The 15,588-nt window shown below is 54.8% G+C and overlaps 3 protein-coding genes across 3 annotated transcripts; 2 read left to right on the top strand and 1 right to left on the bottom strand.

Annotated features, from left to right (window-relative positions):
• Positions 1-3,332: 3,332 nt before the first annotated feature.
• Positions 3,333-4,953, top strand: IUM83_14324 (putative 6-phosphofructo-2-kinase/fructose-2,6-biphosphatase; the record flags this gene model as incomplete). The annotated part of the gene is made up of 2 exons (XM_067939060.1): positions 3,333-4,500; positions 4,586-4,953. The coding sequence occupies 2 exons, from the start codon at positions 3,333-3,335 to the stop codon at positions 4,951-4,953; spliced, it is 1,536 nt and encodes a 511-aa protein (XP_067787712.1).
• Positions 4,954-9,961: 5,008 nt separating this feature from the next.
• Positions 9,962-11,667, bottom strand: IUM83_14323 (uncharacterized protein; the record flags this gene model as incomplete). The annotated part of the gene is made up of 2 exons (XM_067939059.1): positions 9,962-10,005; positions 10,104-11,667. The coding sequence occupies 2 exons, from the start codon at positions 11,665-11,667 to the stop codon at positions 9,962-9,964; spliced, it is 1,608 nt and encodes a 535-aa protein (XP_067787778.1).
• A 2,691-nt stretch (positions 11,668-14,358) lies between these two features.
• IUM83_14322 (Teneurin-1) lies at positions 14,359-15,588 on the top strand (the record flags this gene model as incomplete). Its single annotated transcript, XM_067939058.1, has 1 exon — positions 14,359-15,588. The coding sequence occupies one exon, from the start codon at positions 14,359-14,361 to the stop codon at positions 15,586-15,588; it is 1,230 nt and encodes a 409-aa protein (XP_067787777.1).

Raw genomic sequence — 15,588 nt, 5'->3', positions numbered from 1 at the left:
GCGAGGGATTGCCCTTCATTACCAACGCCACAAGAAGCAGAATAATCCCTTCTCTATCAGCGTCATTTGACGACAAATTGCGAAGAGCTTCAGCTGCATGCTTCTTCCCATGGTCACCACCGTTTAGTAGTATTACCACAAGAGGTGGGATCCCTCGCACCGCACCAATCCTTTCCTTGTTCGCATCGTTTGCTGACAAAATGCACAGAGCTTCAGTAGCAAACGCCTTCTCCCCCTTGTATCCTTTTTGTAGTAGGGAGATCAACACTGGGATACCTCCAGCCTCACCTATCCTATCCTTATTGTCATCGTTGGATGACAAATTGCACAGAGTTTGAATAGCAAGCGTATTCGTCAAGAAAGATAATCTCTTCTTCGCCAATGCCACCAACGGTGGGATGCCTCCCGCCACACCGATTCTACCCTTGTTGACGTCGTTAGTTGACAAATTGCTGAGAACAAAAGCAGCGTCGGTTTTCTGGAAGATGTCGCCGTTTTGAATCATCGCCACTAACCCCGGGATACATTCTGCCATATCGGCTCTACCTTTGACAATTTCGTCAAATGACAACAAAAAAAGAACGTTAGCTGCGGTCATCTTCTCCTCGCTGTTACCCGCCTGCAACAAGGTCATCAATACGGGGATGAATCCCATCGCAAGGATCTCATCCCTGCTGTTAGCGCTTCGCGATAATCTCCAGAGAACACTTATCCCGCTCATCTTTTGAGTGTCATCGCCATTCTTCACCAATGCTATCAACGGAGGGATGCCTCCCGCCGCAGCGATCATCTCCTGGATCGAGTCTTCCAAAGACAATCTCCACAAAACCCAGCACGCGATCTCCTTCTGCCGGTAATTGCCGCTCTTTACCAATTCCACCAGCGGCGAGATCCCGCCCGCCTCAACGATTAATACTCTGCTGCTGACGCGAGAAGCTAGATATTCCAAAGTCTTGGCAGCCTTCTCTTTCTCTCTGTCGTTACCGTCGCGCAGCAACCCCACCAGGTGCGGGATCTTCGACTGCCTCTGCCCCATTCCGTCCGCTGATCGTTCACGGTGAGGAAAAAGGAACCGCTCCCTTGCCAGCCTTTGAGCTTGGACGCAATTTCCGAAGTGAGAACAGGGGTTACGCGCGTAGGGGAGCCAGGGCGTTTGGGGGCGGGGATTCTCCGAGGACTGCTGGCGTTTCGGCTAAAATGGAGCTTTCGGGCCCGGCAAGTGGTCGACGAATGAGGGGTGACCCCCCCCCCCCCCCCCCCCCCCCGCTGCCACAGGCGCGCATTTCAGTTGTCCACCCGAGCGAGCAAGATTTTAAACCACCTTCCATCTCCCTTGGGACAGTCCGGCCTACGGCCGGCCTGTAGCGTGGTAGCAATACATCCTAACTGATAGCACGGTAACTTGGCCCCATCCCGCGAGGCGGTGTTAAGTGGAGACAATGAAGCACGGTGCGAGAACTGCACCTCCAGCACCAGAGAGATAAGTTCTTCTCCGTTCAAGTAGTAGCACGGAGTTGGTGAGTGAAAGGTGGCTGGGCGCCTCCGCCTGAGCTAGCACGAGTTTGCCGACCCACTTCTACTGACGTGCCAAGCGCTTAGCGACCGAGTACGTATCAGCGAAAGAATAGTACATTACACAGTACTTGGTAGTAGGTAAGCGCCTCGTTGGCTTTCCTTCCTCCCTCCTGCCTTGCAGCGGTTATGGCTCCTAGTGTCCCTGTGGGTAAGGCCCACGAAGACCAACCGTTCCACAAAGGATTCCCTCGACTACCTCCTTCACTATATACCCCCTGGAAACCCCGAAGGCACGCCCACAATGGAACTCCCGATTAACCTCTCCATCCCCTCAAACCGCCGTCACCACGACTTCAGGAAGGAGACCGATCACTAGGAATAGTTTGGAGTAACTCACTTAGACGTCAAAGGGATAGGCTCCGAAATACGTTTCTAAATAAATAATATACGCCACAAGCACCTGGGGTCTTCACCACGTTCTAGCAGCTATGGTCTTCTGCGAGATACTGCCCTTCTCTATCAACGCCACAAAATCCCCACCTCCGCGTCAACCCCTTCTCTATCGATCGTCAATCAGGATAGGATCGGTGTCGCTGGAGGCATCCCACCCTTGGTAGCTTTATTGTCGACAGATTATGGCGGTGAAGAAGAGAAGGAGTTTGCTGCTAAAGCTCTGCGGAATTGTCCAAAAGCGATGTGAATAAGGAAATTACTGGTGCGGTGCGAGGCAGCCCACCTCTTGTAGCATTGCTATTAGCTGAGGAGCAGAGCGCTGCTGACAATAAGTACGACAGTACAGCAATACCAAAGCGCGAAAGCAGCTTTCCAGTTCTGCCGATCGTTACTGAATTGCACCAATGTCGCCAGCGAAGGTATCGCACGTGCGTCGACGATTAATACTCTGGTGTCACGATCACATAAAGCTAGCTCTCCCAACTTGTAAGCAGCCTTTTCCTTCTCTTTATCATTACCATCGTGCGGTAACCCCATCAAGTGCGGAATCTTCGACCGCTCCTGCCCCATTCCGTCCACCGATTGTTCTCAACGAGGAAAAGGGTACCGCTCTTGCGCGTGGTCCGCCCCACCGAATCCGAGCAAGCTTGAACGCACTTTCCGAAGTGGCAGTACAGGGACTACGCACACAGGGTCAGATAGTTTGGCGGTGGCTTCTCCAGCAGGAATCGGACTGAACCCCGGCTCCCAACAAAGCAAGGAAGCGCGGTGCGAGAACTGCAGCTCCAGCATTATAGAGCCAAAGCTCTTTTCCGTTCGGGCAGTAGGAGATGGCAGCCCGCGCCTCGCGGAGTAGCTAACGAAAAAGGGTTAACCATGAGCAACACAGCCAGCACGGACGTCGGTGAGCTGTTGCATGCCAGGAGTAGTGAATGCACGAGCAGAGTGTGCTTGTGTTGTAAAGGGACCTTCCCGTTGACCTCCCTCCTTCTCTGCGGTCATGACCCCCACCCACCAACCCTCGCGTCTCGGCCGGGAGGAGGCTCTCCCATCGAGAAATGCACGCGCACGCCAGCACGCAGAGAGGTAAACCACGAGTTGCCACCTACAGTAGCACTGCTGCCACTTCAACCTGCGTGCGCCACACGAACATTCCTGCCGCGCGATTGGTCGTCCGTGTGTTCCGCCCTGTCGCTACTTACGCAAGCGCACGTGAATCTCCCTTCAGCATACTCCTCTCCAGTCTCCGCGTCAACTTACTCAAACCGCTGCTCATCCGGATCCGTTTTCCTTTCGCCTGCCTCGCCCACTTTCGAAAAAGTCTCCAAGCAGCAAAGAGCAACCGCCTTCAACCTCCTGGGCACATGGTCGAGTGGCTCTCGTCCGCGTCGTCGTCGGCGTCCTCCGCGTCGTCCCCTCCGCCTCCCTCTCCCCCGTCCGCAGAGCAGCTGCCGTCGCCCGGCGGGCCCGACTCGATGGCGTACAAGACGGTGACGTTCACGGTGGCGCCGCCGCCGCTGAACCGGCGCGGCTCTCGCGAGACGAACCGGCCGCTGTTCTCGGAGCGCCAGCGCTTCACGCCCACGGCGGACAAGCTGGTGCTGGTGATGGTGGGGCTGCCCGCGCGCGGCAAGTCGTTCATCGCCAAGAAGCTCTGGAAGTTCTTCTGCTGGAAGGGACTGCGCTGCCAGGTCTTCAACGTGGGCCAGCTGCGGCGCGCGCAGAGCGAGGGCGTGAAGCAGGACCACTCGTTCTTCGACCCGAAGAACGCGCGCGCGCGGGAGGAGCGCGAGCGCCTGGCGCGCGAGGCGCTGCAGCAGGTGCAGCGCTGGTTCCTGGGCCAGGACGGGCGCAAGGGCGGCGACGTGGCCGTGTTCGACGCCACCAACACCACCAAGAGCAGGCGCAAGGTGCTGCGCGACACGTTCAGCGCCTTCGCCGAGGAGCACAAGACGAGCGTGCACGTGGTGTTCGTCGAGAGCATCTGCACGAGCGAGGCCGTGATCAACGCCAACATCCGCCAGAAGGTCGAGAGCAGCCCGGACTACAGCAACATGCCCGAGGACGAGGCCTTCGCCGACCTGAAGCAGCGCCTGAAGAACTACGAGGCCGCCTACGAGGCGCTCGAGGACGCCGAGGACTGCAGCTACATCAAGCTCTTCGACATGCAGTCCAAGGTGCACGCCAAGGGCATCTACGGCCACGTGGCCAAGTCCATCCTGCCCTACATGATGAGCTTCCACATCGAGCACCGCCCCATCTGGCTCGTGCGCGCGGGCCACTGCACCGAAGTGCGGAGGGACTTCCGCGCCATCATCAAGGACCCGTGCGTGGCGCCGCGGTCGGCCAGGCTCAGTCCGCTCGGCGTGGACTTCGCCTATCGCCTCGGCGAGTTCGTCAAGCAGCGCACGGCTGTGTGGATGGAGAACGAAGCCATTATGCCTGAGGACAACCCCACGGAATGCCTCGTCATGACGTCGACGCTGCCGCGTGCAGTGGAAACGGCAGACTTTCTTCCCTACGGCAAGCGAAGTACGTGTGCAAAGAGATACCTAGTTGGGGCTGTATTTGCTGCTGCTTGATACTTAACTTGTGCGTTGTTTCCTCGCTCTTGCAGTGCAAATGGCGACGCTGAACCCGCTGGACAAGGGCGAATGCTACGGTATGACCATGGACCAGATGAAAGAGCAAATGCCCGAGGCGTACGCAGCGTACGAGAAGGACCCGTGGCGCACGCGCTTCCCTGGCGGCGAGTCCTACCAAGATCTCATGATGCGTCTGGAGCCCGTCCTCATCGACATTGAGCAGCACACGGGCCCCGTGCTCGTCGTCTCACACATCTCAACATTACAAGTGCTGTACTCGTACTTCCTGGGTGCGCCCATCGAAAGCAGTCCGGACCTGGAAATCCCGTTCCACTCGGTGCTCGAGCTCGTGCCCAGCCAGGACGGCTGGACCAAAACTGTATTTAACATGCGTGCTTAAGGCGGCAGGGTGGCAGCACCTGTCGTGCCGTGCACGTCTGCTTATTTGCTTCACACACGTATGAACCTTCGTGCACGTCGCACAAGGCCAAAGAAGAACTCAACACGACATCATTCCACCCACCTACTTGTGCTCACGTGTGCTATGCTACATGAATTCATGTTACAGGATGCCTCAAGTCCCGCGGAAGATATGGTACGAGTGCTCAAACTCACGAACGCGCACAAGTGGTCGATCACCGTCGCTCGGGTTGTCGACTTCACCCAGGTGGCCGTTGCCTTCAAGCACAACCTCGAAGTCACGCCCCTGCTCCACGGTAAAGCGGAATCGACTTTTGTAGCGCCGATCACTTTCGCGAGGATGAAATTCAACGCGAATTTCCAGCGGCGCGTGGACGAGCGGGTGAGTCGTAGTCGCGTCTTCGCTTAGCAGATCTCGCATCGAGTCGGTGGTTGGCAGCCATCCCCCAGCAGACTTGAGAGTGGTGGTTGGTCCCTGGAGCTCGCCTGACAGCTTTGAGAACGTGAAGACGCCAGGTTCGTCCGTCAAGTGTGCGTGGTGCTGACGCATTTCTTGTTGTTGCGCTCGGGAAATTGGTTTGGGTCTCGGTACGTGCTGCACGGTGAAGCGAGCTGGCACAACTGTGGGGTTTGCGAGGCGAAGCACGACGAACCGAGAGGCGGATAGATGAACCCGGCCAAAGAAGAAAACTGAAGGGGACACCACGATGGCAGGTCGTAACATTACAGCAGCGAGCCGAATTGTTTGTACCGAGCGCGTAGCAAACTTGACACGTAATTCACCATCAAACTGCGAGTGAAGTGGTAGCTGCTGCTGTTGTTGAAAAAGCGGCTTCGCGTTGGGTTTTGAAGATCCAACAGAAACTGCATCTGCCAACGAAGCTGAAGGCAAAAAACGCAGGTCGATCCGAACAGACATTTGAGGTGGCAGCATGAACATGTATGACTCGCCTTGCGCTGTGGACCGACGATGTGCTGGTGGTAGATCTGCCATTGACAGCGGATGCCGCGGCGCCAGTGAGTCGGCTTGGGCGACAGCAAATGGTCCATCGCATTCCAACCGGAACGTTGTCCTTGAAGCCAGTCGGTTCACCAAGAAGAGCTCGCGTCGGTGGAAGACATGTTGTGCTGCCGACAGAGACATTAACGTGGACCATGTTGTGAACTTGATGTGATATGGCGCAATGTGTGGGGGCAAGGGGGGCGGCACCGCGGAGATGCTATTTCTCCTTGCACCGAGCGACGGTGCGTGAATCTGCTGAAGTTGCTCCCTGGGCTTGTCGATGGATAACTCAGGCTCAATCACATCGGCAGAAAGCAGTACGCGAAGACACTTAGGGCTATATGACGAGGCTGGGATACTACCTGGTACTGGCCCTGGCTTCCGAACTATCGCGTTAGCCATGCGCACAGCTGTAAACGCCTTTCCTGCTGCAACGTGCGTGGCATTGTTTGGAATGTTGTTATTTTGTCGTGTGGGGCTGGACGCGTCTTCTTGTCGAGGATCAGCTTCTGAATGGGCAGGATTAGTGCTACCTATGCTTGACGTGCTCCCTGTGCCATCGGAATTGTGTTGTTCCTCCATGCTCATGTCGTACCAGTGTGCATCTGCTAGCAGAAGTGCTCGCGGGGCAGCCATACCATCTTTGGGGGTCTCAAACGTAATTCGGAATGGCGTTGTGCTGAAGGGAGGCACCATGGCCACCTGAGGCTCAACTATGAACGGCAATGCAGCAGCACCGCTATTGTGCTCGTCAAATGGCGTAATTCGTAGTTGTAGTCTCGAACCAAAGTCCACGCGCAAGGTAACGCTCACAAGTTGGTCCTCTCGACCATTCTCCACTAATTTCCACTTGAGGCGAGCACGCTGCGGTCCACGGTTCACCACCCGTAACGTCTTCGTAATACTGGGAGATCGAACGCAAACCGCGCCGAACGTCAACGTCGGCTGCCGAAGCAGAACTCGGGGTCTTCCTTCAGGTACTGGCCTGCCGAAATGCAGCCCCACGCAGTTTCTGTCCAGAACAAGTGGCGTTCCTACGATCCCTACATTGGCATGCAAAAATACAGGAGGTGCCCCGGTGGCACGGCTCACGATATCGTCAACATAAGTCCCCGGCATGTTGTTGAAGCATGTGATGCGGACGACAGCTTGCTCCCATGGTGGAATGTAGACTCTGGCAGGAGACAACTGGAAGGCCACCCCGCGACCGTCACGCAGTATTTGTCGGTCTTCCTCGTTTTCCGCACATTGACGGAGATACGCTCGACCATTGGCAGACTGGAACCGATTTCTGTTGTCCTTGGCATCTGAAAGTCGCGGTTTCATGGGGTCTTGTCCTCCTGTGCTTGCTCGGTATGAACCCGTTCGGTTGGATACGATAGACTTCGCACTCTTGGACCTGGTTAGCTTGTTTTTGTGTCTGCTCTTGCTTGGTGATGTTGAAGACGGTAGAAATTGCGAGCTATCTTGACGTGATAAGCTTCCACTACCCGTAGTCATCAAGTGTGAAGAACTGACTGGCGCCGCCGGAAACTTCTTCGCCTCCAGGTCCACAAGCGCTTCGATACCGCTAAAGTTCCGGATAAGTAGGCTCACAGTCCGTCTCTCGCCAAGCGGTACGCTATCTCCAAATACGAGTTTGGGAATACTGCTGAGTGGATTTGTCTCCGGCTCCAAGTCGCAGTCTGACAGCGTTATGCCACGCTCTAGAGCGATTTCCTTCGGTGACTTTGGGAGAGCGAGCTCAGATGCATCGGAATGCCGAGCTGTCTTCCCCGTTGGCAACTTTGTGGGCTGGACAAGTTCATACGACAACACCAGTCCTTTGTGATTGCTACTGACTTCGAAGCCCAATGGTGCCGCCAAACCACGGACGCTACACGCGAGAATTACTGTAAATCGACCAACTTGACGCGGTGTGTAATTTAACGTGACAACGAGACGCTCTTTGGAGTGAATTGTGCCCTGCTTTGGCGAGAACGTGATGCTGTACGCTCTTGAAGCGCCTTCGGGTTCCACAAACTTAAATGCAGCCTCAAGATTTGAAACATTCACGAGTTCAATGGTTCGACGAATCTCTACACCCATGTACGTAGTACCCAGCGGCAATCGGGTCGTCGAAAGGAAGACGTTGGGACATTGGATCTCAGCACGTGCCGATACAACTGCGTGCGTCACGGTTGTGTTGGTTTCGAAGAATTTACGCTCCGGAGCTGCCTGGCAACTGAAATTACCTCGGAATCTTTCGGGTAGAGACCCCGCCATGCACGTAGCTTTCACGGTGAATGTCTCGCCCGGTAAAAGCACACCATTCTCAGGCGCAAAAGCGACCGTAGCCCGTGGCAAAATATCCCTAGAAGTAAATAAGCTCCGCTCGGTGTCGTTACCAGAACTCGAGGATATCGCGGAGTGGCGTGAAATTACAGATTCCTTTGAGCTTGATCGGCGAAGCTTCGGGCCAGTCAAAGACTGCAGTTGGTGTTGAGTAGCTGGATCACCACCTGAGGTCGATCCATCTAAGTGTAAGAATCTCCAATTTGTAGCCACACAACGTGACGGGTTATGGATGGTAATACTAGACTCCGCGCTTGCACCTACGAGCACCAGACCAAAGTCAATCTCAGGTGTGATAATTTCGATCTCTGCCCCTGCAACTCGGCCTTCGAGAAGGAGCCAGCGCTCGAAACGCGGCGCGTGTGATGTTTGGCCATCATTGGGCGTTGTAATACGACACGGAACGCTTAGTGAAAATGTTCCAATAGACAGCGGAGTCAGTGTGAGCTCGATGCGCTGTTGACCAAGCGGTTCCAGCTCCCCGACATGTGGGGCCAGAGCCAACTCGAAAGTAGGCACGTTACCCTTTGTAGCAGCCATGGATGTTGACGCTGATGGTCCACCACCGGCTGCCAAATGCCGCTGTCGTAGCCTCGCAAGTTCCCAACAAAATGCTACGCGCGAATTGCACTGATTCTTCAGCAACACAGTAGCCAAGTACTTTTGATTTTGTAGCAACACTTGGGCAGATTCACTTCCAGCATTTCCAGGACGTTGTAAGCCGTCATCTTCTAGTGGTATCCATGAATCATTGAATGCTGGGATAATCGTAAAGCTTCCTAGCCTTCCACGCGCGCGAAGTTGCATAGAAAAACCCGGCATCGCATCACTTAATTTTCTCGTTGCAGCTTTGGCTGCTGCTCGAGGGCTAAGCGGTTGATCTTCACTCGCTTGAAATGCCGCCTTGAGGTGTGCCATCTGGCCGGGGCCGGGCATGCTACACGCTGGAATATCGTTGATCATTAGTGTGGCTTGGCATGCGTAAGCACGTGCCTCGACGGGTAAAAACTCAATTGTGAATTCTTTTGACGATGATAGAGCAAATATACCGTTCTCTGGTGTAATAGTAAAGGGTGCCTTCCATTCGGGAGAAACCGCAGACTTGTCTTTGACTGCATTTCCACTCCGATCTCGTGCTTCATTGACTAAAGGCTGGATTTTCCAGGAAAACTTTATATCTATTGGCGTGTCGTTCGCAATCACGATTGTTTGTCGTGCACGGGCATTTACGAGTACATCATCCCGGAAAAACAAGCGGTCTAGAGGACCCATTTCGGTAATGCTAGTGTCGAACGGGGAATCATTGACTAGAGTGGCTGCTACATCCACTTGACAGCCACGGCCCACCAGTTGAAAAACACGCACGAGGCAGTTGTCACACACCATAACAAAGCGTTCACGTTGTTCGCCAATGCCTGATGGTGTGTATACGAGGTCAAATTTCACGCTTTGGCCCTTATCCAATTCAACGTCATTCGGTGTCATCCGAAACGGACCAACGTCCATTACCGTTCCAAGAGTGTAGTCGCCACCCAACATTTCGACGGCGGAACGAGTCGGTGAAATACCTCGGGTTGCTACTTGCAAGTGTTCCAGTCGAGACCACGCCGGCTCGCTTAACAGCCAAAATCGTGCTTTCCCTCCCACATTTTTACAAGTCAAAGACGTAACAGAGCGCCCACCCACCAGTGTATTCTGTGCTCGAATAACCAGTGGCAGCGTCAGCTCTGGAGGTTCCCTGTGTGCCATCAACGGAACCACCATCTCTGCAGACCCTGCCGCTCCTGGTGTACCAGCGGACCCAGGCACTAATGGTTGCTCGGTTTCGTACTGAACAGTGAAGTTGTCCTTATAGTCTGCACGAGAGTCCGGCGCAAAGCGTACGCGCACTTCCACATGCATGCCAGGTGCGACCATGCCGCTCTCCTCTGGGAATAAAACACTAGCCATTGAAAAGAAAATTGTCCCTGGAGGAAGGATTCGAGCCCGTCGAGATAGCATGCCCGTGTTGCGGACATACACTACCTGCTCGTAAATGCCACCGATATCATAGTCCGAAAACATAATAGGTGGCTTGGGAACGATATCGAAACATGGCTTCACAGTTCCATTCGACTCAGTGGGGTATTCATCCAATTGAAGTTTGCCCTGGTCTGGCGCGGCATAGCGTGGGTTCCTGACAAAGTCGAGCTTCGTTTGCATTCGTTCGAGAATCGCCATGTTCTTCCGCTTCTCCACCGGGTTCATGACCGACTTCGACGCTTTGAGTTGTTGATGCTCTAGCTGCGTCGTCGACAGCGGCGTCAACGTTGTCGCAATCAGATCCGGCACATTATCTCCGCTCTGGTTCGTACCGGCCCGCAGCGGCGACACCTTACCAGAGCTTGCTGCAGCTCGATGCTCTTCATGCGCCATCTTCACCTCCGCAATGTGGTTCCTGTGTTGCTCGAGCGTAGCCTCCGTCCGTATACTCGCCGACATGGTCGAGTCGAGGTACCCAAGCTGCTCTCCGTTCTCCCCGCTCTGTTCTCCTGCCGCAGTTCGTCTCGTCGGAGACGTCATGGCCTTCTTCCCATTGCCACTCCTCTCTCTCCGGCTCTGCTCGTACTCGGCCACCAAGCTCTTGGCGTGCAGGAGCGAGTCGGCGAACTCGCCGAAATCGTCTCCAGCGTCCGTGGCGGCTCGCAGCTCCTGGTCGTCCAGGCGCAGATGCGTCGGCCCCACGGGGATCTGCGCCTTGACCACCAGCCCCTTGTCGCTCAGCTGCTCTGCGATGCGCGCGTCCGCCTCCGCCGCCTGCTGCCGCCGCTCCTGCATGAACCGGAGCAGCGCCCTGGCCCTCTCGTGCTTGAGCTTCAGCTCCCGAGCGATGGCGTCTTTGCGCGTCTGCGCGAGAGCCACGAACGGACTCGGCTCCAGCTCCAGCTGCGGCAGCGACACATCTCGAGCCGACGAGGCTGCGGCAGCCTCCAGCGCTGCCTCCTCTGTGCTTCGGTCCTGCCTGGAGGTGGCCGACTGAGCTGCGGCGTCAGCGTCGCCGGCCTCCTCCTCTGCTGCTGCTGCTGCGTCGCTGGGCTCGGCAGCCTCGGGGGCTTCAGTCGCGGCGTAGAACGAGTGGAAGGCGCGGCGGATCACGTGCGCGACGGCTCCGACGGCGACGACGTCCAGCTCGTCCTGCTCCTGCTGCTGGCGTCTGGCGGCCTCCTGCTCGGCCTCCTGCTGGGCTTTCGACGCGGCGCCAGCAGCGGCCGCCTCTCGCTCCAGCGCCTCCGCGGCAAGAGCGGCCTCGGCAGCTGCAGCTGCAGCTGCTGCAGCAGCAGCGCTGTCCGACGCCTTCTTGGCTGCAGGTCCGGCCATCGATTGAGACGCCGCTTCAAGATCGGCGCACAAATTTCCATACCAATGGTAATATTGTTTTTTGTTGGGAAAGTTGAGTTTTGGGTACGTTATTTTAGAATAATTGGGAATCGGGTCCGCTATTTTCCAATTAAACGTTAATATGATTCGATTTTTTAAACCGAGCGCTAAAGCGTAACCTGTACCCAATCCATAAAGCGTACCGCGTACCCCAGCCGCCTACTTGTCACTGAGTAGGCTGTATGTAGTACTGATATCATCTTTTCTTTAATAACAAGAAATAGGTAGTTTAGTTGTTTCTTCCACTGCCCTACTGCCCTAATTGGATCTAATACAGTAGTAGGAGCTAAAGCAGAACTGCATTGCAATACTAAATGGGAAATTCGCCTTCACTTTTTACCAGTCACACTCCGAGATAGCACTGCTTGAAACTGACACTGTGGTGATACCATTCGCACTACAGTGGAGATAGTAGGTAGGCGTGAGATACTATCCAATATAACCAAGACTGACAACGAGCAGAGTACACAGCAAACCCAAAAACTCTTAACGTGGTTGGAGAGTGATTTGTCCGGGACAGCGAAGCTTTGTAAAGCTATGGATGAGGCTGAACCGATATGCTTGGACGTACGTGTTCGACTCCAGTCACTCCTGGACCGTGGTGTTCAAGACATGGGAGTTGTACAGTCTCGGCTCCATGCAATTTTGAATGCAATGAAGACAAACCAAAAATTCTGCGTGTGGTAGGCGTGGATACCTTAGCAGATGCATTGACAGAGATGAATCGAGACCTCAACCTGCTAGTCTCAAGACAGTATGGAATTGTGGAAATCTAGATGGGGTAACGGAGCGAGCAGCAATGATTCAGTGCTTATTTGACTGTGATATCGGAACCGTCTTGGCAATACTATCGCTCAAAATAAGGCACTAACAGTTCTTGCTCATGAAATTCGCCACACGAGGAACTCCTATTCGGCGGATAATCGAGCGTTTATCTACGCGGTCATGGCCCGCTTGATAGGGTTCTCCGGGTTACAAGTTCCTAGTGTGGAAAAGTGGTTCATCGCTCGACACAACGTTCAGATTGACGACGAATCCTTTACCCGCGGTGCATTCAAGAAAATCTACCGCGGACGCTACATGAATGCAGCTGCTGCCGTCAAGTGCGTTACAATTGAGTCGAGCAAACAACGGTCGGATTCTCTGAGGGAGGTCAACATTTGGCAGGAGGCTAACCACCTCAACATTGTACAGCTCTACGGCGCCTGCTATATATTGCTGGGGGTTCACTATCTGACAACTTGTATCGCCAAAGGGAAAAAAAGTACTTCAAGTATTTGTCAAACCAAATTAGCTCTTGCTTGACATAACCACTGGTCTTCAATTTCTGCACAGCAAAGGCTTCGCCCACGGTGGCCTCGAGGGCGATAACATCATAGTGCATGGAGGCACTGCGATGGTGACCGGCTTCGGGTTGAGTTTCTCTAGCGCCGGCATCCAGCCCGGTTTCGACAATTTGGGGGCGATTCGGTGGCGCGCATTGGAGTTTGCTTTGCACGGTAAGGCGTCCCTCGAGGCAGATGTGTACTCGCTCGCTATCGTGGAAGCCGAGACAGGTCCGATGCCGTGGGGGGATGGTCCCTGACCTGTCCTTGAAGTGGCACATGAAGAATGACAAGTTCATGAAGAAACCAGTGTTGATGTTGGTCGAGGGGTGTGAGCTGGTTTGTGCAGCGACTTCGATACGACGAGGCGAATGAAACTCGCGCTGCCCAACCCGAAGTCTCTACTGTCACCAGTGGCATGAGGCTAGTCTATCTCGTATTGACCCTGGTGGTAGCCCTCGTAGCTTCAGCTTCGGGGGGGGATCTGAATGTGAACCAAAAGACAGTAATTAATATCTCGTTCTATGTGGTCTCGCTCACGAGTTGTTCGTCTAGGGAGGATAAGAAAAATAAACGATTCGTTTTCGAAATGATGTGTTTCAAGACTGTTCATCGTCTCAATAAGAACCACGTTTCTTACATCTTGCCACTAGATTTTCCAAGCGTCGCTTTCTTCTATTTTCGCACGCTGTGCACAAACGTATGTCGTTTATTTATATTTCAATCCACGTTCGACTCGTCCTTTTGCCCAACTCAGCCTCAGCACCGATCAAACACTGGGGGCAATATAGCATTGTGCCAAACAGTAAGATGCTGCGATAATAATAAGTTTTCCGTAGTAAAAAAACTGTAGTTCTGGTATTGATATTATTTGTTCACCCTCCGGAGTGTGGTCCGGAGCGGTTACTTGAGGTGACGGGCTGAATATACCGTTCCTCATCACCCTGCTGATACCTAGCTACATCGGTGCCTTCGCCTTCATGAATGCTTCAGGCGAGCTCCAACAGCAAACTGGTGAGCCCAATCAACGCTTCCGCCCTCCAAGTCAGAACTACGCTCGTGCTGGTGTTGTAGCTCGGTTATGGTGGTCCATCTCGCATTGCGGTCCGATCATTTTCTGCATCGCGTCCCTCCGCGAAGATCTCGAAAGGGTCCAACGGACGCACCATCGAAATGACGACCCTCCAGAAGATTGGGTCCAACCGACGGAAGCCACATTGCTGTGGTTGCAGCTCACATTTGAATTCGCCTCCCTCGCCTCTCAAGCCCTCACGATCAAGACCAAGGCCGTTAGAGAGAGCACGCGATGGCCAAGTGGTGGTTCGTAGTGACGCTCACGGCACTGCTCGCCAACGCCGTTTTGGCCGCCTGCCCCAACAAGTGCTCCGGTCACGGCAAGTGCGGCCTCAACGACGTCTGCGACTGTATGCAGAACTGGATCGGCGGTGACTGTTCTGGTCGCCAGTGCCCGTTCACCCGCGCGTGGCACGACACGGCACAGCGTGATGACGACGCCCACTACTACGCCGAGTGCGGTAACCGAGGAACGTGTGATCGCACGACGGGTGAGTGCGCGTGCGATGCTGGATTTGTTGGAAGTGGATGCCGTCGGATGCAATGCCCCAATGACTGCAGCGGCCACGGCACGTGCGAGTTCATCGAAGAGTTGGCTGCGGATAACTTCCACAAGCTCATTGGTGGCAATCCAAGCATCACTTACGCGCTCTGGGATCAAGAGAAGATCATGGGCTGTGTGTGCGATGCCAACTTCCAGGGCCACGACTGCTCGCTCCGCACTTGCCCAAAGGGTGACGACCCGCTCACGCCAAACCAGTTCGACATGGTGCAAGCGATCGTGATCAGCGCGGCCGGTGGCACGGGATTCCTGACGTACTACGACCCGTACGGCAACGCTTACACGACCGAGAAGATCACTTTTGGTGCCGTGCTAGGGACCAACGACGCCACGACATGTGCCAACATTCAAACCGCACTGCAGCGACTGCCGAACAACGTTCTCAATACCGTCACCGTGGAGGTTGCAGCTCAAGTGTACGGCTTTACACGCAACGACCCACTCGACGTAACCGGTCAGGGTACAACAACGAAGGTCTTCAACGATGACAACACCGGTCCGCTCCCGTACGACGGATTGGGGGTGCAGAACAAAGTTATCTGCGAGGTGCAGTTTACTTCCGAGGCGGGTACGACAGGGTACCAGAACTTATTCGACTGCAACGTGCTCGCTCACAATGACCCGGGAGGTCAGCACCCGATGTCTGCCGGCATAACAGGCGCTGGTGCCTCTACGTGCGAGGTGTACGAGGTGTATCCTGTGGAAGTCGTCATTGTTGATCTAAACAACGATAACTCTGTACTCGACGAGCAAATTTCTGATGGCACCACGGTGTATCGCCCTCTTACGGAACTGGCCGAATGCGCCGGACGCGGCTCCTGCGACTACACTGCGGGGACCTGCACGTGTTACGCTGGCCACATGGGGTTGGCGTGCCAGAAGCAGGAAGCACTCGTGTAG

This window comes from Phytophthora cinnamomi, assembly GCF_018691715.1.
Source record: "Phytophthora cinnamomi strain GKB4 chromosome Unknown Contig58, whole genome shotgun sequence".
NCBI classification, from domain to species: domain Eukaryota; phylum Oomycota; class Peronosporomycetes; order Peronosporales; family Peronosporaceae; genus Phytophthora; species Phytophthora cinnamomi.
This window is presented reverse-complemented; position numbering and strand designations above follow the sequence as displayed.